Source organism: Hyla sarda, chromosome 1, assembly GCF_029499605.1.
Source record: "Hyla sarda isolate aHylSar1 chromosome 1, aHylSar1.hap1, whole genome shotgun sequence".
Taxonomy (NCBI): domain Eukaryota; kingdom Metazoa; phylum Chordata; class Amphibia; order Anura; family Hylidae; genus Hyla; species Hyla sarda.
The window spans coordinates 216,717,545-216,740,278 of NC_079189.1; the positions used below are offsets into that span (position 1 = coordinate 216,717,545).

General features: G+C 42.9%; 1 protein-coding gene across 4 annotated transcripts in view; it reads right to left on the reverse strand.

Annotated features, from left to right (window-relative positions):
* AFF1 (ALF transcription elongation factor 1) overlaps nt 1–22,346 on the reverse strand; it is a 161,393-nt gene extending 139,047 nt beyond the window's left edge. For all 4 annotated transcript variants that reach the window (XM_056568736.1, XM_056568737.1, XM_056568735.1 and 1 more), the window contains exon 1: nt 21,986–22,346. In XM_056568736.1, coding sequence (XP_056424711.1) covers nt 21,986–22,002 — 17 coding nt within the window. In that variant the 5' untranslated portion in view covers nt 22,003–22,346. The remainder of the gene's footprint in view (nt 1–21,985) is intronic.
* Between the last annotated feature and the right edge of the window lie 388 nt (nt 22,347–22,734).

The following is a 22,734-nucleotide window of genomic DNA, read 5'->3' on the forward strand; positions in this document are numbered from 1 at the left end:
CTAAATTGCCAAAATAACATTGTACAAGTTATTCCATTAGTTTTAAATTTTGTTCAGCCCCATTAATGGACATTTACACTATTTTATACAGTTTACGGAGAAAACAGTGGGTGGCATTACACAGATTTCAAAACATTCATTGGGTGCTTGCAGGGGTTAACCGCCATCTCACTAGTAAAGCAGTACTCCTGGTTAGACGACTGTACTTAATGGAGGTGCTTGTCTCCATGTAATAATGTAAACAGCTTGCAAAAGTCCATAAAAAGGAGAACAAATGGGCAGCACTCACCGCTCTTGATGTGGGTATTAAAAAAAAAAAAGAAAAAAAAAGAAAAAACTTACACTCCCCCTTAGTTCACTGCTGTTTCAGCACCATCACTACTCCAGTGATCCATGTACACTGAGCATGTGATACTGCAGTTTGGAGCACTTTCAAAAAGCACCAACAAAAAGGTTCTGCTGTCTAAAATATTTTCTGTACTCTAACAAACATAATCGATAATAGAAAATAGATATTGATGAAGCACAAAATCTTTTATTTATTTTTTTATCCAAATATTAAAAAACCTACATACCCTTTATTTAATTTATTTTTATGCTGTGTTCAATTATACTATATCACTATAAATAAAAGAACACATCATAAAATCTGCAGGTTATACGAACATACCCATACACTGTTTAGTTTCTAACAATCATATACCATCTCTCTTTAGCTTCTCCTTTAATTTTCCCAGAACACCATGCACTGCTCCCATGTCAGACACGGGTTTTGCTTACGTGCATGGATAGAAGTCTTTAGTCATGCAGCTTGATACTGCCATGGTAACCGCATGGACTACAGCTGACTCATCATTAATCACAAAGACTGGTCAAACGGCACAGACGCTTGTAATAAATCCCACTGCCAAAAGAAAAAGGACCAGATAGACAAGTTTGTTTGCTCCCAGTATGGAGACATTTAGTGAAAATCTCAGCCGTAAAGTGCGACTTCCCTACTATCACTGCCAAGGCATCTTGTGTATCAAGTGTCAGCAGAAGATTACAAGTGGATAGGTGATACATAGTGAGGCTAAAACCATGGAAGGATCAGCAAAATGTAGTGCTGAAGGGGAGCAGGAGACTTGCTGCAGGAGGTCCCTGTGATCCACTTATTGCAGGAAAAGGCAGAAATCTCTTTTGGTTTTATGCTTTGTAAAGTTGAGATGTTTGGCAAACTTTCGACAGAAACATTACTGAACATTAATGAAATATTGATATAAGAGAAATGACACTACCTACATAGTGACCAAACTGTATATCTACCTAAACAAACTGAAAACCACAAAACATCAGCTCAAAGCTCCAGGTTTTGCAGGATTCTACAGAAAAGCACTTAGAAGGATATGCTTCCTTTCCCTCAAGGACAGGTCTTAATTTAGCAGTTCTGCTATGTAAGCAGCAGATGTTGCAAAACACATTCCCAAGAGTGGGAAAAATCAGCTATTAAAACATAATACAATTAGTACCAACAGAACAGCAAAAACACCTGATAACTGCAGAAACCCAATACTCATGTGCACAACCAGTTTTCAATCTTTTATAACGGACAGATCAATTTCACAGTAAAAGAGAAAAAGATTAAATGGTAACTCGAATTAAAACTTATTTTTACTATTGCATTCCTTATGGTAAATAAAAAATATTTCTAATATACTTTGGTTTAAAAAAGCTCAAGAGCACATTTTCCCCCATCTTACACACAGACATAGGACCGAAGCCCAAACACAGGAAGTGCAGCCTGGAGTGCTGAGGGGGTGTGTCCAACCAACAGCATATGGCAGTTAAGTGTGAGAGGAGCTATGATTGGATGAGACTGGACACACCCCCCTCAGCACTCCAGGCTGCACTTCCTGTGTTTGGGCTTCGGTCCTATGTCTGTGTATAAGATGGGGGAAAATGTGTGCTTGAGGTTTTTTAAGCACAAATAAAACATAGAAAACTTCATTTATTTTTTTTAAACAAAGTATATTAGAAATATTTTTTACTTACCATAAGGAGTGCAATAGCAAATATTTTAATGAGAGTTACCCTTTAATTGGTGTAACCCTAATTCACACCTCCAGGGGTGGCCAGATTAGTCTGCTCTATAAAGCAAACTGCTGTAAATATGCCTACAAGTGTTACATTTCCCTGCAGCTCCATCCCAATGAAGACTGAGCATTACAGAAAGCCTATTGAAATTAATAGGTCAGCTGTTTAACACAGAAAGAGAACCAAATCCCAACACTCACCAATGCTGTTGCAAACTTCAAAGTGTTAATACACATGGTAGCTAACAGGGTGCATTTGGGCCTAAAGATTTTTTCAGCTTGTCAAGCTGAGGAAAGTTTTACACCAAAATGTAGCCTGTACCTTGTTATTTGCCAAATACATAAACACTTTTGCAACAGCTCTGGTGAGTGGCAGAATTCAATTCTCTTTGTGCATAACCACCACCATAAGCAACAGTGCGGACATATATTCACCATCTGTGTAATGCAGAATAGAAAAGGACACTCTTTGTAACCATTCTCTACTCTGGCCAAAAATGGCACCCTATTCTAAGTCAAACTAAAGGAGATCTGTAGTGCTCGGAACTTTATGAGATACATGGAGGAATGCGTCGGCTGCCGCGTCATGAGGGGACGGAACGCCCCCTTTCCTGTACATTGCTGCAGCCCCGTACAGGAAATCGCATGTGGCCCCAGGGCTCGGACCCCCCACGATCTAAAACTTATCCCCTATCCTTCGGATAGGGGATAAAGTTCAAAGCACTACAGTTCTCCTTAAGGGTATATTCACACAACGTAATTCCTGCGGAATTCAGTGAGCGGAATTCCGCAAACAGAATTACGCGCTGAGAACATAAACAGTGTCAATGGGTTTCTGCGAGACCCGTTCACACCGCGGAATTTCAGCAGCGGACAATGCCGCTGAAATTGTTCCGCGCAAAGAAAGAACATGCTCATTCTTTGCGCGGAAGTCCGCGAACACTATATAGCCATCAATGGTGACGGCGCAGTGCCGCGCAGTCCTACCGCTGAAGTATTTCGGCGGCGGCCACCAGAATGCAATCTCCGCTCGCGAGCGGAGATTCCGTTCACAATCCGTAGTGTGAACATACCCTTAGTCAGAAGAAAGTGGGCGTTCCTCAGCAGGCACAATGTCACTGAAGCCTGTGAGAGTTGTGCCTCCCCATGCCCCGCACACACTTCCTGAGTTTGGACTTCTGCAAGTCCGGGTGGAGACCAAACTAACTGACTTGCATCAGGGAACAGAACAGAGCCAGCTAGTGGCTGTTTTTTCAATCACATAAAAAAGGTTGAGAATTTTAACAGCAAGTATATAGCAAAGGGTCTTATAATTACATAAGGAACAATATATTAAAAGTTTAGTTTGGTGACAGGTACTCTTTAATTGATATCTCTCTGTTTAGGTAAAGGAAGGGATCTATAGATCAAAGCCACAAGGGTAGAGAGAGAAATGACAGATTCCCTTTAAAGCGCAACTGTCATAAATTTTTAGCCCCCCCAGACTACTACAATGTTATTACAGATATCCATAACATGAGTATAACCATACCTTTATCGCTTTTCCTCCCCCTTTTATAACTTATAAAATACATTTATCCAGCAGTCAGGCACAGTCAGATAAGCGTGGCTTGGGGTCTGCAAAGCCCTGCTGCCGCCACGCCTATCCTCTCCTTTCAGCGCTGGGATCGATGTGTAGTAAGAGACAGCATATCCACAGCGCATGCACCCCTCCTGACGTGCGTGCCACTGCACTGCATTGACAGAGCGAGCACCAGCTACTGCTGCCTATGCGCTCATTGCGCAGGTGCAGTACTAGAGGAAGGGAGGGGCACATGCGCTGCATCTTACTACACAGCGGTCCCAGCGCTGAAAGGAGAGGATAGGCGTGGCGGCAGCAGGGCTTTGCAAACCCCAAGTCACGCCTATCTGACTGTGCCTGACCGCTGGATAAATGTATTTTATAAGTTATAAAAGGGGGAGGAAAAGCGATAAAGGTATGGTTACACTCATGTTATGGACATCTGTAACAACATTGTAGTAGTCTGGGGGGGGGGGGGCTAAAAACTCATGACAGTTGCGCTATAATGTGCCCTTAAATCAAACAGCAGGACTGATCAGATCACCCACTGTGCAGTTATGGTCATCGCTGATCAAGTCCTGATCAAGACAAAGATTTTGTTACACATTGACCACTAAATATCTATATGAGGCAATAAACTATAGGCTTTGCAATGTCTGATTTGATAAACATATTTGCTTATACTTAATCTTGTACAGAAATAGCTAACCTACAGCAAACAATGAACTATTATGTAGGGCTATTGGTTTATTTATTTAGTCCAATGGAGAGTTAACTGCTGAACAAGCAACCTCCAGTATTTTGGCAGTCACTAATAAAACCCGGGCTTGGCATCAGTGCCTGTGAGACCATCGTAATAAATGATGTACAGCCGCTGATGACGTCCCAACTCTACCCTGAGGTCACGTGATACTACCAAATAAATACATTTTTATTATGCCCCACATTTTACTGATATAGCCAGTCCACTTTAGAAGTTTTCCCACTTGGTAATTTTCCACGCCACTGCTAGATTCTTTGGGAGTTAACAGTGTTGTTGCTGAGTTAAAGGGGTACACCGGTGGAAAACTTTTTTTTTTTTTAAATCAACTGGTGCCAGAAAGTTAAACAGATTTGTAAATTACTTCTATTCAAAAAATCTTAATCCTTCCAGGACTTATTAGCCGCTGAATACTACAGAAGAAATTATTTTCTTTTTGGAACACAGAGCTCTCTCTCTGCTGACATCGCTGTCCATTTTAAGAACTGTCCAGAGGAGAAAATCCCCATAGCAAACATATGCTGCTCTGGTCAGTTCCTAAAATGGACAGAGATGTCAGCAGAGAGAGCATTGTGTTCCAAAAAGAAAAGATTTTCTTCTGCAGTATTCAGCAGCTAATAAGTCCTGGAAGGATTAAGATTTTTTTTTATAGAATTTACAAATCTGTTTAACTTTCTGGCACCAGATGATTAAAAAAAAAAAAAAAAAGTTTTCCACCGGAGTACCTCTTTAAGTATACAAAATCTGGATCTGTCAAAGTCTGACTATATAGTATGATGAACTGGGTGAGAGAAGATTGAGGGAAAAAGAAAGCCATTAGTTACATTACATATATTTTGTAGCTAATGCAGATCAACAGTATTCTCCCTGCATACACTAGAGATTTGCCTTCAATAGCCGCCATATTCTTTAGTAAAGCTACTTGAAAGTTGCCCAGTTGAAATATCTTCTAGGCTCGTTTTACCCCATGTTTTTGTGGCTGGTGGGGATATATGTTGGGGGATTCCTTGATGGCTACCTCTGATAGCTATTATGGCTACAATACATATATTACCATAGTATAAAAATATAACTAAATAAACAGATTGTATGTTTTGTTTTTTCTGGATCCTCATCTATGGAATTCCTTCCAGCAGAAAAACCCAAATGACAACAACTTAAATGGCGTCCGGACACAAGAGAAGAGACGTGAAAAGAGTTATAGTACTCTGCAATGAGTTTTATTGAACCCCTTAGGGGCACAGCCCATTTTGGCCTTGAGGACACAGGAATTTTTGCCTTTTCGGTTTTTCCTCCTCGCCTTCTAAGAGCCATAACTCCCTTACTTTCCCCTTACATACCCAAATAAAGGCTTGTTTTTTTGCGGGACCAATTGTACCATAAAATCTACTATGCAACCAGAAAAATTTTTCTGGTGGGAAATTGATAAGAAACCCGCAATTCTGCAACTTTTTGGGGCTTTTGTTTTTACGTAGTGCACTTTAGGGTTAAACTAATATGTTCTCTTTATTCTGTGGGTCAATACAACTAAAATGATACCCTGATAATTAAAAAAAATATCCGTATGTTTAAAACTTCCTTATTCAGACCCCTTAATAAACATTAAATTGTTCCATATGTTGAATTGTTTTAATTTTTTGTAAAATTATAAGACTGTGTTTTTGTTTTTTTTATTGGGGGAGGGACTTAGTCACTCTTATTAACACTTTTTTCCCCACGGGGACTATTTATTGCAATCTACAGATTGCAAATACTGAAAAGAGCTATGCATAGAAATATCACTGATCAGTATTATCTGCGATCTACTTTAGTCTGCTTGAAGGTAGACGAGAGAAGAAGACCCCAAGATGATGGCAGGAGGCAGGTAAGGAGACCTCTGCCCACCATCTTGGCTGATCTAATCCCCACGGTCGTGCCACAGGTGATCAAATCAGCCACAGGATTTGTGGCGCGGCCCCAGATGTCATGGTCAATATTGATCATGGCATCTGAGGGGTTAATAGCAGACAGTGTGATTAATCTATTATGCGAGCTCTGCTCCTGCATTTGCTTCATAGCAGCAAGGGGACGCAGGACGTGCATGTACGTACTGGTGCGCTAAGTCCCAGACTCCCAGGGCATACCTGTACGCCTGCGTCCTCTAGGGGGTTACCTGGTTAACGACCAAGGATGTATATACATGTCCTTGTGCCGTTATCGGGGTATGGTGCGAGCTCCCGACTCGAGCCCGAACCATACTGGCCGGCCCTCAGCTGATTCTTGTAGCTGAGGGCTGGCGTTAATAGCCGACACGTGGCAATCACCACAGCCGGCTATTAACCCTTTAGATCGCTGTATCTAAAGCACCCTGTAAATGCTCCCTGGTGGTCCAGTCCAGACATTAGACAGCAGGACCCCCCGTGTAGCAAGCAGGACCCCCCCCCTTGTAGACAGCAGCCCCCCTTTGTAGCCAGTAGGACCCCCCTGTAGACAGCAGCCCACCTTTTTTTTTAGCCAGCAGGACCCCTCCCCTGGAGACAGAATGCCCCTTTGTAGCAAGCAGGACCCCCCTGTAGACAGCAGCCCCCTTTGTAGCCAGCAGGACCCCCTCCCCCCGTGGACAGCAGTCCCCCTTTATCCAGTGTCGCCGCTCAGCAGCCCCGTTCTCATCACTGCCTCTGCCCCGTTCTGCCATACGAATTATGGCGTCTTATGGAGGAGCATGTGACATACACATCACTCTGCTTCCTCTGTAGCATTACGCAGGGGCGCAGTGGAGTGACGTGTATGTCACATGTTCCTCCATAAGACGACCTCATGCGGACGGCAGAATGGGGCAACGGCAGTGATGCGAACCGGAGAACAGGGCAGCGGAGCACTCCACCAGGTATTGGATTTGGTATCGGGGACATTAGAAGAGTCCCAGATACCATGCAGATACCTGGTATCAGCCCGATACCGATACTAGTATCGGTATCGGGACATCCCTAATTGTAAGATTCATGTACCTCACGTGATCGTTTTTTCCCTGCCAGTTTTTGGCATTTTTTATTTGTGTATAAATACCCAATGCATTTGTCTTATGTTATGCCAATCTGAAGAAAGGTCTCTACTCGAAAAGTGTCATTGGTAAATAAAGATCTACTTTTACATCATTCCACCACAAGTGTGATTCCGTCAGGAGAAGTAGCGCCTACAGAGGGATCTTTTTGTTTCTTTGCTGTTTTGTGCCATGGTTGACACACTACATTCACGCATAGAGCCAGAACGCCAGGCGTCAACATGACACAGTTTATTTATTTATTTATTTTTTTTAACACTGGACTACTCCTGTGAATGGGCACTGTCAGATACGGAAACTTTTATATGTTGTACATCTTGGCAAAACATTAACCTTTCTAATACACTTCATAAGAAAATTGTATTTCCTTTTTTTATAGAAATCATGGCTTATGGTGGTGGTCGCCGCCCGGTGCTGCGCCATTTTATGCTAGGGACGTTAGGGACCCACTCTGGATAGGTGGCCTTGACGTGGCGAGTGGGCTTGTACTTTTTGATCAAAAATGTATACTAACAACCTGTTAGTTTTTGATATTATGCTGAGAAGCAATCAGATCATTATACAAGATTGTAGATGTGCACCATGTCTGTTTTTCTACCCGAATTCTCAAAATATATCAAAAGTTTATTTGATGAGAGGTACCCTTTAAATGTGTCACTATAAATAAGCAATCCTTGCACTAGATTTTTTTTCTTTTTATGTTCACACCACTCACTATGCCGGATCAATAACATTATGTTGTAATAGTATGGATATTTCCACACAGAGCAATTGAAATTGTTACCTTTTTGTGTTTAATTTTCTTATTTTTATTATTATTACAAATATTTAAATGTTTACTGGGATCAGAGGCTCACTACCCTGAGAACCAGCTACTGGGATAATGACTATTGTTATTTGGTAGTACACAAAGCTATACAGTTTAAACACTGGATGTCACCATAATATGTAAGTAAATGTTGTAATGTTACTGTATATACAACACTGACAAAAGTCAATGCAATGCTAGTTTACTGGAAACGTCCCAGACAACTCTTTTAGCTGAAAGGACATCATTTTCTGAAGAACGTTTACATTGCTGGATGCATGAATCTTCATAGGATCTAGGAAGTAGACTACTCTTCATTTAATCACAAAACGGTAGACATTAAAACCTTCAAAAGTGGTACTTTTTTTTTAAATCAACTGGTGCCAGAAAGTTAAATAGATTTGTATATTACTTCTATTTAAAAATGTTAATCCTTACAGTACTTATCAGCTGCTGAATAGCTCCACAGGTATTTCTTTCTGGAATGCTTTTCAGTCTGACCACATTGCTCTCTGCTGGCAGTTCCGTCTGTGTCAGGAACTGTCCAGAGTAGGAGCAAATCCCCACAGCAAACCTCTCCTGCTCTGGACAGTTTCTGACACGGACAGAGGTGTCAGCAAAGAGCACTGTGGTCAGAGAGAAAAGAATTCCAGAAAGAAATAAAAATTCTGGTTTAGCATACAGCAGCTATTAAATACTGGAAGAATTAAGATTTTTAAATAGAAGTAATTTACAAATCTGTTTAACTTTCTGGCACCAGTTGATTAAAAAAAAAAAAAAAAAAAAAGTTTTCCCACTGGAGTACCCCTTTAATAAACTAAAACCACAAGCTTTAAATTACAGTTGTAAATACAAGGATGTCTGCCAAGGCTTTGCAACTGGAAGCTCAGTCCATGTGGTTTACAGTTTCGGTACAAAATTACCGGATTTGGACGCCATATTTCTCACCACAGACAGAAGTAAAAAATAGAGAGAGGCTCCTCTTGAAAAATCAGCTTTTTTTTTTTTTTTTTTTCCTGTGTTGAGTCTATTTTTTTTTTGTGTTGAGTCTATTTAAAGGCGTAAATGCAAAAAGTTGTGATCAACTCCCAGCATGAGTTATACAATTCACCGTCACATCCATCGTGGGTATAAATCCAACCCAGAACAGCTGCATAGTGTTTCTTCTGGATACTTCAGATTTTTGGGCACTGGCATTTACATATGGCTAGGATTCCACTGAGGTTTTTTCCCACCAGCAAAAATGCCAGGAAAAACTGCCAGAAAAACTGCCACAGCTTTTTCCTGCATTTTAGCAATTTTTCGGGCGTTTTTTTTTTGGTCTTTTCCCTGGTGTGTGGAAACAGCCAAATTTGTCCCCTGTGGCAGTTTTCTCACTGTCTTCAGGTACCACTCTGTGGGTCGGATGCTGAGTGTGCGGTCCACAGAGTGTAAAGGAAATGAAGAGTGATGTACAGCATCACTACTCACCTCCCCCGGCCGTATAGTATACAGGGGTGCATAGTGTACCCGTGTATACTATACAGGAGCCGGGAATCCTGTCACTATACTCACAGGACTCCCTGCTCCTATAACCCTTTGGGTGGTATACAGTATATAAAGCTATCTATAGATAGCTGTATATAGTGTATACAGAAGACGAGGTCCGCTTAACTCCCTCCCTGTCCCCAACGGGTCAGTGTAGCTCCGCCCCTAGTGATGACATCATTAGGGGCGGCGCTATAGACAGGAGGCAGAGTGGTAAGTATGATGCTCTGTTCACATTGTCACATTGTACGTTTTGTATAATGTGAACAGACCCTTCGGCCAGTGTCTTCCCAGACAGGGAGACTCCAGCTGTTGCTAAACTACAACTCCCAGCATGCCCATACAGCCAAAGGCTGTCTGAGCATTTTTGTAGTTTTGCAACAATTGGAGGCTTTCTGTTTGGGAAGACATTGCATTATGGGTGATCTCCCCAGCGGACAGCGCCAAAAATGTCCTAACCCATTTTTTGTGTTTCTCTTTTCTTCTCGTTTCAGATTCGTGTATGCAGAGGATTACAGCGGATTCGGAGGATTACTGCGGATGAACTGGATTTTTTTCCTTTTAATAAAATGGCTAACGAGGGCTGTGGGGGAGTGTTTTTTTTTTTTTAAATAAAAATAATTTTTCCAATGTGTCGTGTTTTTTTTATTGAATTTTCAGGCTTAGTAGTGGAAGCTGTCTAATAGACAGAATCCATCACTAAGCCGGGCTTAGCGTTAGCCCCAAAAACAGCTAGTGCTAACACCCAATTATTACCCCGGTACCCACCACAGGGATTGTCGGGAAGAGCCGATACCAACAGGCCCGAAGCGTCAAAACTGGTGCTCTTGGGCCTAGGCGGGATCTGGCTGGCATTATTTAGGCTGGGGAGGGTCAGTAACAATGGTCCTCGCTCACTCTGGTAACGTCAGGCTGTTGTTGCTTGGTTGGTATCTGGCTCAGAATAAAAATATAAGGAACCCTATGCGTTTTTATTTATTTAAAAAAAAACAAAAAAAAAACTCAAAGGGTTCCCCATATTTTTATTCACAGCCAGATACCAAAAAAGCAGCAACAGCTTGACGTTACCAGGGTGTGTCAGGACCATTGTTACTGGCCCTCCCCAGCCTAAATAACGCCAGCCTGTTACCGCCTAGGCCCAGGAGCGCCTTTTTTGATGCTCCGGGCCTGTTGGTACTGGCTCTTCCCGGCACCCCTGTGGCGGTGGGTACTGGGGGTAATAATTGGGGGATAGCGCTAGCTGTTTTTGAGGCTAACGGTGAGCCTCGACTTAGTAATGGATTCCAGCTTCTACTACTAAGCCTGAAAATTTAATTAAAAAAAAAAAAAAACACGACACACTGGAAAAATTTTATTTAAAAAAAAAAAAACACTCCCCCACAGCCCTCGTTAGCCATTTTATTAAAAGAAAAAAAATCCAGTTCATCCACAGTAATCCTCCCAATCCGCCGTAATCTTCTGCATACACGGATCTGAAACGAGAGAAAAAAAAGATTTGGTTAGGACATTTTTGGCACCCTCCACTGGAAGTTGCAGTTTAGCAACAGCTGGAGTCTCCTTGTCTGGGAGGACACTGGCAGAAGGGTCTGTTCACATTATACAAAACGTACAATGTGAACAGAGCCTCACACCCTTACCAGTCTGGCTCTCGTCTGTAACTCCACCCCTAATTACATTATCACTAGGGGTGGAGCTACACGGACCCAGCAGGGACTGGAGGGAGGTAAGGGGACTTCTTCATCTTCTGTATACAATAGAGATATAGATAGATAGATAGAGATATATATATATATATATATATATATAGATATATAGATATATATATATATACATATAACAGCTGTATATAGTGTATACCGCCCAAAGGGTTAACCTACACTGTCCAGCAGTGTAAGTTAACTCTCTTTGGTGGGCTGGCACATAGCGCACAGCTCAGCAAGGGGTTAAATGAGCCAGCAATGTGTATACTGTAAGTTCTTGCTGGGCAGTAGATATACCACATATATCTACTGTTCAGCATCAGTTCTTCCAGCTCTGTAGCTGTGAGCCCAGTAGAGTCCTGAAATTCACATCAGGACGATCACAACAGGTGTCAGGGTGACACTCGCTGCGATCTGTCCCTTACTGCAGGTAATAATGCTCCAAACATGGAGCACACTCTGCTCCATGCTGGGAGCTGTAAGATCTGTACTAATAGACAGATGGCCCGGGTGTCACTTCTGACACCCATTGCGATCTGTCTATTAATGCAGGTACTACAGCTCCCAGCATGGAGCAGAGTGCGCTCCATGCTGGGAGTAGTAGTACCTGCAGTTAAGGTCAGATCACAGCGGATGTCACTTCTGACACCCGCTGAGATCCTCTGGTATAAGCTATAGAAGTAGGTGGCCGGCCGAACTTGTCTGGTCCCCTGCCTGCACTATACTCCGCTGTGATGTGAGGTTATCTTTACATCACAGATTCGTATATGCCGCTGTGAGTGGCCAACACTATCCGGCCAATCACAGCTCTCAGAGGGAAATATGAATCCATGAACTGAAGAGAATGAATGAATGAATGAGGAGTGCCTGCCAGAAACCTTCACATAAATCTGCTCGTGTGAACGAGCTCTTAGGGTATGTTCACACGGCTGAGTGGCTGTGTGGAATTCCACATGGACATTCTGTTGCAGCAGAGTCCCATTGAATTCAATAGGATTCTGCTGCACTGTTCACACGGTGGAATTTCCGGAGCAGATGTTTCTGCCGTAGGTCACTTTTCTCCCTTCCACACATCAGCCACCCCACCCATTGAAACACACACGTGTGCCATTCCATGCAATAGACCAGTGTTTTCTAATCAGGGTGCCTCCAGCTGTTGCAAATCTACAATTCACTGCAGAATGATCTCCTTTCCACCCAGCGGTCCCTCCGCCCATTGAAGCAAGGACAGGCCCTCTCTGAACACCTGACTAGTGATGTAATGTATTGTATGCTGTTAAAAATAAACATCTGGGCAAAAATCACAAAAGAATGCGAGACCAACCATCAAACACAGGTACAGACACTATATTATGAACTACACAAATTTTACAGCCCCTGTAGCATAGTCAAATAAAAAAAATCCTGGGATTCCCCTTTAAGATAGATTTCTATGGTGAAGGCAGTCATTTGGTAGGCTGAGGGAACATTCATGAGCTTGCATCCTATATATAGGAGAGGTATATCATCTCTCCGTTACTGAACAGCATATAAGGTCCTGTATACAGTGTAACCGAGTAAGGCAAAGACAATTCTGCCATGCAGCTGGTATTGACAAACAGTAGTAAGCTTCATGGCTTTGTTAACCATTTCAGTTTTATTAGGATCCCACATCTTCCAGGAGACATTACCTACAATGTTCCCATGCAATTCATGTTTGTCACCTGTTGTGGCTTAGCATAGGGGATACTTATGTTAAAGCTGTGAATAATCAGCTTTACTATTAACTCCTTGAAGGGGTATTCTGGGATTTTTTTTATTTTATTTGACAATGTAACAGGAGCTGTAAAGTTAGTGTAGTTCATAATATAGTGTCTCTACCTGTGTTTCATGGTGGTCTCGCAATTCTTCTGTGATTTTTGCCCCAAGGTTTATTTTTAACAGCATACAAAATTAGTGCTGTCTTAGGTTTTCCGAGGTTGCCATGCAGCTTGAGACATTACATCACTAGTCAGGTGATCAGAGGGAGCCTGTCTTTGCTTCAATGGGTGGAGCGATCACTGGGTGGGAGGAAGAGCATTCCAGCAACAGCTGGAGGCATTCTGGTCAGAAAACACTGATCTAATGCCTTGAAAAGATCACAGGTGTGTTTCAATGGGTGGGGTGGCTGATGTGTGGGAGAGAGCAAAGCGTCCTCACACTTACAAACAAGGAATGATGGGATTAGTAGTTTAAGGGAACAAACTCCAAACAGGAAATAGCCAGTTCACAAAAAGATAGCCCTTAGCGTTATGGAAATCTTACAACAGTTATTTAGCTCCAACCAAAACAAGCGCGGATCCTTCCTAAGCATGTCCATTACTGTCTGCCAGGTATGTACTTGTATCACCTTATGGTGGATAACCCCTTTAAGGACACAGACTATTTTCATTTTTGTGTTCTGTTTTTTCTCCTGACCTTTTAAAAAGCATAACTCTGATTTTTCCATTCATACAGCCATATAAGGACTTGTTTTGTGCAGGACCCTTTGCACTTTGTACTGACACCTTTAACATTTTAAAGACAGGGTCACACAGGGGTCATCCACAGAGTATTTCACGCTGCGGATGTGCTGACAGCAGTCACAGAGAAACTGAAGAGCAAACTCCCAGCTGCGGCCAGTTAGCTCTGTGTGTCCGCTCGTAGTGGCAGATTTCCCACTGTAGACATCCGTCGCTATGAGCGACAATTTAAACAATGCAATCAAAGTTGATCGCAGCATCTAAAAGTCCCGAAATTAGCTTGCCAGTAGCTCATGCTCAAAAGGCCGGTCAGGTGACTTATCTTTCTCTGTCAGGTCAGTGCTCCAACACTGGAGACAGCCTGTAATAATGGAGCGCAGATAACACTGATCAATGCTATGGCACAGAATTGTTCACTGTATGTAATCATAAGATTGCAATTAATAGTCCCCTATATAAACTAAAAAATAGTGAATAAAAAGTTAAATAAAAATGTTAAATGCAATAAAAGTTTGAATCTCCCCCTTTTCCAATTTTTTTCAAATAAAATGATGTAAACAAAAAAAAAAAAAAAAAAAACACAAACCCATTTAGTATCACCACATGGATAAGTGACCAAACTTTTAAAACATAATATTAATGAAACCGCATGATCAATGGCATAAACGTAAAAAAATACCAAAGTCTAGAATTGCTAATTTTTGGTCCCTTCATATAGCAGAAACAAAATAAATAGCAGAAACAAAATAAATAAAAAGTGATCTTAAAGTCCCATCAAAACAAAAATGGTCCAGAGGTAAACTACAGATCACAAGACAAAAAATGAGCCATCATACTTTCCTGTATATGGAAAAATAAAAGTGGTTTTTGGTTCAGAAGAGAACAATTTTAAGCATGCTGATTTTTTGTTTAACTTTGACTTTTTTAAGTAGTACAATAATAGAAAAAACTATATAACTTAGGTATTGTTTTAATTGCATTGACAAATAGAAGAGAACATGTAATTTTTTTACCCTAAATTGCACTGCATAAAAACAAAACCACTTAAAGGAGATCTCCAGTCTTGAAAAGCTTATCTCCTATCTTAAATGGGCACTCATTAAAACTAGTCCTTGCTATTCCACTCCTTATGGTAAATAAAAAAATATAAAAAAATATGACACGCCCCCTCAATACAACTCTATAGCAGAGCCGGAGCGCTGCCTTTGGCAATCCCCGACTCTGCCATAGCACTATATTGAGGGGGCGTGTCGGCCACCGCTTTGTGCGGTGGCCGACGCGTGCTCTCTGGCCAGCGAGCCGGGGCCGACTGCTGGGATCCCCCGCGATCTGAAACTTATTCCCTATCCTTAGGATAGCAGATACGTTTTTCAGGACTGGAGTACTCCTTTAAAAGTTATAGGTGCTAAATTACATTTTCCTTTCTTCAATCCCACCCCCCCAAAAAAACAACTTTATTTTGCTGTACATTTTATGATAAAATTAAAAGGGGTCATTACAAAGTACAATTGGTCACACAAAAAAAAAAAAAAAAAAAAAAAAAACAAGCCCTTATATTGCTCTGTAGATGGAAAAAGAAAATGCCTCAAGGCCATGTGTCCTCAAGGCTAAAATGGGCTGTGTCCTTAAAGGGGTACTCCGGTGGAAAAAAAATGTTTTAATCAACTGGTGCCAGAAAGTTAAACAGATTTGTAAATTACAAGCAATAGAAACAGAGTCCGTTCGGCACAACCGCAGGATACTCCGGGTTCACCAATAGTGTCCTCTCCACGGGCAACCGCAATATAAGTAGTGACTAAATGTCCATAATGTGGCGGTGCTACCCAAAATAAAGCACAATGCGCGTTGCAATATCCACAATAAAAGAAGGATGAATGCACTCACCTCTCCAAGGACGGTACAAAACAGAGCTTTATTCGGACATCAGTTTCAAAGACGCTGTGGAAAGCGTGCCGGGTAGGGGGTGCAGGACGCCGCCAGCAAACTGGTTACAGCCGTTTCACCTGTGCATGCGGGCTTCTTCAGACCGGTCTGAAGAAGCCTGCATGCGCGGGTGAAACGACTGTAACCTGTTTGCTGGCGGCGTCCTGCACCCCCTACCCGGCACGCTTTCCACAGCGTCTTTGAAACTGATGTCCGAATAAAGCTCTGTTTTGTACCGTCCTTGGAGTGGTGAGTGCATTCATCCTTCTCTTATTGTAGATTTGTAAATTACTTCTATTTAAAAATCTTAATCCTTCTAGTACTTATTAGCTGCTGAATACTACAGAGGAAATTATTTTCTTTTTGGAGCACAGTGCTCTCTGCTCACATCATGACCACAGTGCTCTCTGCTAACATCTCTGTCCATTTTAGGAACTGTCCAGAGCAGCATATGTTTGTTATGGGGATTTTCTCCTCCTCTGGACATTTCCTAAAATGGACAGAGAAGTAAGTAGAGAGCACTGTGGTCATGATGTCAGCAGAGAGCTCTGTGCTCCAAAAAGAAAACCATTTCCTCTGTAGTATTCAGCAGCTAATAAGTACTGGAAAGATTAAGAATTTTTAATAGACGTAATTTACAAATCTGTTTACCTTTCTGGCACCAGTTGATTTAAAAAAAATAAAATAAAAAATAAAACGTTTTCCACGGGAGTACCCCTTTAACCAGTTAAATGATGGACATCAGAGCCATCTCCGATGTCAATCATTACACGCAGATGTCAGTGGGCATCTGCAGGTTATAATGCAGACCTGGCCCGTGTCATGTTTGCTCACCCGACCTATGACATACATGTATGTTATGGGTCGGGAATGGGTTATCCTGCTGGGGGGGGTGAACACTTCTTTCTCTGCTCTTCAGAATCAGATACCTGGGGCTGGCAGCTTAATTTTCTTCAGAGCAGATCTCTTGCCTTTCACCTCTAGGTCAGAGCCCTGCCGAACCCACTTTCTGCTGCACTGTGGAGGGGGGAGAAAGCGGGTGTCTCAGCATGTGCAGGTCGCTCCAGGGTACTGGACAGCGCAACAGCTTCTCCAACTTCTGGCTGCAGGTGACCGTGCAGGGGTGGGGGGTGCGAGGTGTTTGCTCCTGCACCTTCCTCCGCTTGGTCTCCAGGGGTCCTCCAGTTGCATCTCGCTCATGTTGACCAAAAGAATTTGCTAACTCGCATCTGCTCCATTTCCACACAAAGCCCACGCGCGGGTGTAGCGAGGCTCCTGGCAGACTGACATTAGCATATTCATGACTTGAGCGGGCAAGGCAGGGAAGCTTAGCGAGGAGGAGCCCAGGAGCGCAATAGGAATAAAACAGTGAATGGCTATATCTCAGAAACTACTTCAGCAGTTAAAGTATAGACTTTTTAATGCTGTTCACCCGCATTATAACCCAGTATGTTGGGTATTGTGCGGGTGATAGTAATTTTACCTCCTAGTAGTCTTAGTGTTATGAATGGCGGTGTGTATGAACTTTACTCCAATTCCTTTTTATTAGATATTTATTTTAAATTCTAATGTTTGTAACTGTTCAGCCTGATCTTCCTGGTTATAAATAGAATACCAGAACTACAGTGTAGTCTGACAAATGTTATACAGATTTGGAAAACGCAATAGTTGAAGCTCTGACTCTCTATTGGATTAAATCATGAATGGTAAGCAGAGTGTTCAGACACAGCAAACCCTGTATGCAAACAGTCATCATTATCTGATACTGGTTAAAAGAAAACAACAATTTTACACATTGGATCAGGACAAAAGGGCCTTTCAGTTACCATTCTTCTTAAAGGGGTACTAAGCCCCTAAACATCTTATCCCCCTATCCAAAGGATAGGGGATAAGATGTCTGACTGCAGGGGTCCGGCCGCTGGGACCCGCGCGATCTCCGGCGCGGCACCCCAGTTATCCAGTGCCCAGAGCACACTCTGCTCCGTGACGGATGACGGGCGACCACAGCCGTCACACCCCCTCAATTCCTGTCTATGAGAGGAATGTTCTATTTTAAATGCCATCATGCCACCTCCCATAGACCTGAATGGAGGGAGTGTGGAGTCACTAACACAGAAGATCCGTGTTTCGTGTTACGAACAATGCTTTGCCAGGCCGGAGATCGCGGGGGGTCATCTTATCCCTTAGGCTTGTTTCGCACTACAAAAATTCTCCGTTTTTAAACATCCGTATGAAGTTCCGTCTGAAAACCAGCTGAAAACGGCAGTAACAAAATCCTATACGTCCGTTAGAAAATCCCATTATAGTCTATGGGATTTTTCTAATAGCCGCTTTAACCCGTTATAGATAACAACCGTTATTTTGTGACGGAATATAGTACGGAAGAAAACAGTTCATGAACTATTTTCTTCCGTACTATCTTCCATCACAAAATAACAGACGTATAGGATTTTGTTACTGCCGTTTTCAGCTGGTTTTCAGACGGAACTTCGTGAGGATGTTTAAAAACGGAGGATTTTTGTAGTGTGAAAGGGGCCTTATAGGGGATAAGATGTCTAGGGGTGAAGTACCCCTTTAAAGAAAAAAATAAACAATTTTTCTAAGATCAAATAGTCTATCATTCAAATCCATCCTCCAGCTGGGAGTTGTAGTTTTGCAAACAGCTGGAGATGCACAGGTTGAGAATGTGGATTTACCGTAAATGGAAACGTGAATATTTCTATTAACAACTAGCTGAGTATCCAGCATTACCTTGTCTTTCCACCTAAACCTTTTGGAAGAGGAAAAGCAACAATGACACTCATCTTGTGCCCCATACTAACTATTCTCTGACTTGCCTGCTGGACAGTTGGCAGGATGTTTAAGGGTACATTCCCCCACGGCGTATTTGCTGCGTATTTGCTGCTGCGTATTTTATTTTCTCTGTTGAAGTCAATGGGTAGGAAAATACGCAGCACCAAATACGCAGCAAAATACGCCGTGTGGGAACGTACCCTAAAAGTCCCGGGCAATCTCTGCAGCCCAGGAGTACTGCCATCAGGAGATGTACAGAAAGTACCATAGACTTGCATGGGACTACAGAGCAAAACCACACCCTTGTATAAGGGGGTGGGTTAGAGGGGATTTAACTCTACTATATTTTTATTTGACATAAAAGTAACATGTCTACCAAGTGTCATCAAAATATCTACAGCCATCTGACAGTTGAATTGTGCTGGAACATAAATATATGTATATAATTTTTTCTTCAAATATAACTATATAGATAGATAGATAGATATATTTTACACACACACACACTTATCAGTACGCAAGCAGTTTTTGGCACTGAAGGATAGGCCCATGACTGTCCATGGTAATAAGCCATCTGTCTAACTTTTCTGGTAACCTCAACTGGCCAGTAAAGTTTCTAGGTCATTGGATGGGGGGAGGGGAGGTCACAAGTGACATTAGAAAAGGCTGAGAGCTGCTAGCTCTATAAAAGGCAGCAAACAGGTAACTGCTGGGTCAGCAAACCTCTCCCTCCCCACAGCCTGGAATCACAGGGAACCACTACCCCACTCCCCAGCTGTCATGGGGCCTTTAAATTCACAGACATTGAAGCTATACCATAAAGTTCTCTATATCAGCTCTTTGGTGACGTCTACTGCATTTCAGAAATAAAATGCTGTAAAAACCTACAAACTTTCTCTAACTCCCTAATCTTTAGATGTGGGTGACTGTACAGGCTATATTAGTGGTCTACAACCTGCGGACCTCCAGATGTTGCAAAACTACAACTCCCAGCATGCCCGGACAGCCAACGGCTGTCCGGGCATGCTGGGAGTTGTAGTTTTGCAACATCTGGAGGTCCGCAGATTGAAGACCACTGGGCTATATGATCATACAACTGTGCACAAGTGACATTTCTACGTAATACTTTGTATCCATATGGTAGCTATTTCCTAACAAACCAACTCTTCACAAGCGATTTCACTCTGTTTAGTTTAAGTAAGTAAATATACCCCTTCCCCCTTTTTGGGAGTCACTGCTCCTCCGGACAGGGCAATATGGCACTTCCATGAGTCAGATGGCAAATAGGGAGCTCTTCCTCTAAACGTCACGCCATTACTTAAAATGTCTGACAAGAAGCTTTCAAATGCCACAAGGAAAGTTTCCTCTATTAAGTGCTGTAAGTGTCCTAATATTTACAGCAACACTGTACTAAGAGAAAAGGAAGGAGAGTATGGAAAGAACACAATAAGACAAGAAATATATAGTGTTTTCTAAACAGAAGGCTGCTAACTACAGTGGCTGGAGCAAACCACACAGGAGATAAGGGGTTAAGTACTAGTCATCCCCCCCCCCCCACAGGGTATATATATATATATATATATATATATATATATATATATATATATACATACACATATACATACATACACACACACACACAAACTAAACTAGTTAGTTGTCATGTTTTAGACACAGAAGGTAAGGGGTTAATTACTAGTGCCTACCCCCACCAACATGCTACATACCCGACTAGCTGTCATGTACACAGGATGTAGGGGGTTATTTTATAAGTGCTCCCCCAACAGGGTATATACCCAATCAGCTGTCATGTTTCATACAGATGAGGTAAGGGGTTAATTAGAAGTACCTCCCAACAGGGTATATACCAAACTAGCATGTCATCCGCAGGAGGTAAGGGGTAAATTAGAAGTGCCTCCCTCCACCAGGGTTTATATCATATCTCATACAGAGAGGTAAGGGGTTAATTAGAAGTGCCCTCACCAGGGTATATACCTAACTAGTTGTCATGTCATACAAAGGAGGTCAGGGGTAAATTAGACATGCCTCCCCGCATCATGGTACAAACCCGACTAGTCATGTCTCATACAGAGGGGGTAAAGGGTTAATAATAAGTCTACCCCCACCAAGGTATATACCCAACTAGTTGTCACGTCTCATACACAGGAGATAAGGAGTGAATTTAAAGTGCCTCCCCCAGCAACCTAGTCATGTGTCATACACGGGAGGAAAGGGGTTAATGATAAGTGCCTCCCCCACCCCAGTGTATAAACCTAACTAGTTGTCATATACAGAAGAGTTAAATGGTTAATTATAAGTACCCCCCCAATCAAGGTATATAGCCAACTAGTTGTCATGTCTCATACACAGGAGATAAGGAGTGAATTAAAAGTGCCTCCCCCAGCAACCTGGGGTATATACCTAACTAGCTGTCATGTTCTAGGCAGGAGGTAAGGGGTTAATTATAAGTGCCTCCCCCACCCCAGGTTATAAAGCGAAGTAGGTGTCATGTCATACAGAGGAGGTAAGGGGTTAAACATAAGTGCCCCCACCAGAGTATATTCCAAACTAGTTGTCATGTCATACAGAGGAGGTAAGGGGTTAAACATAAGTGCCTCCCCTGCCACAGTATATAAACCCAGATAGTTGTCATGTCATACAGAGGAGGTAAGGGGTTAATTATAAGTGCCTCCACAACCCCAGGTCATGTCATACAGAGGAGGTAAGGGGTTAATTATAAGTGCCTCCACAACCCCAGGTCATGTCATACAGAGGAGGTAAGGGGTTAAAAATAAGTGCCCCCCACCAGAGTATATTCCAAACTAGTTGTCATGTCATACAGAGGAGGTAAGGGGTTAAACATAAGTGCCTCCCCTGCCACAGTATATAAACCCAGATAGTTGTCATGTCATACAGAGGAGGTAAGGGGTTAATTATAAGTGCCTCCACAACCCCAGGTCATGTCATACAGAGGAGGTAAGGGGTTAATTATAAGTGCCTCCACAACCCCAGGTCATGTCATACAGAGGAGGTAAGGGGTTAAACATAAGTGCCCCCACCAGAGTATATTCCAAACTAGTTGTCATGTCAGGTCATACAGAGGAGGTAAGGGGTTAATTCTAAGTGCCTCCCCCGCCCCAGTATATAAACCCAGATAGTTGTCATGTCATACAGAGGAGGTGAGGGGTTAAATCTATGTGCCCCCTAGCAGGGTATATACCATACTAGAAGCTCCCTGGTATACATGGAAGAAACGTTCCTTATTCCAGCTGGCAGTGACGTAGCCACTCTGACACCCCGCACATAACATTAGCCCCATACCTGGACTGGGCAGCCATAGCGAAGTTTCTCACACCAGGCGTCCAGTGTCCATGAGGTGCTGCTTGTGTCCCTCCCAGGCGACGGCTGCCAGTGCTAGTGCCCGCTCGCCCTGATCCTCCAGTCAGTCACATTATTGTAGCCGAGAAGTGTCTGCGACTCCTGCGCTTCCCCAGCCTCCGTGTACTCTCACGTCTCTCCCTGCGGCAGCGCTCGTCCCCGGAGCCCCGCCCACCAAAACGATGGATGACCCGCCCACACGCGGTGGGGCGTGGCTATACGGGAATGGCGGAGACTACCCCGCATTCCCGCCCCTGTCTGGAGTAAACCACTTGATTGTTTAGGAAAGGGGACAGTGGGAATGGAAACGTGGACCTGATTAGAAGTAATGGACGCTTCCGTAACAGATAAATTAGGAGCACTACGTAGCGGTCAGTACCGTATAGTTGTCAATGGAGCCGTGAGGTGATTGGACGGGGGGAGTGATGCGGGGCGGGTGCAGGCACTGGATCTGACCAATGGGAGAGACGCTTTGCTCACAGCTGGAGGGGGCTGGGCTCAGTCCGTTAGGGAGTAGTGAATGCAGTTGAGACTTGTGGCTCAGGTTGCCAGGCGCTGTGACTGGCGACTGTACAGATCCGTGCAGATAGTCTTATCTCCAGCACACACAGATTGCCTCAAGGGCAGATGGGACTGACGATAAGGGACAAGGCTGGTGGGGCATCAGGTTTCCTGCACTGTGCCTGCTGACT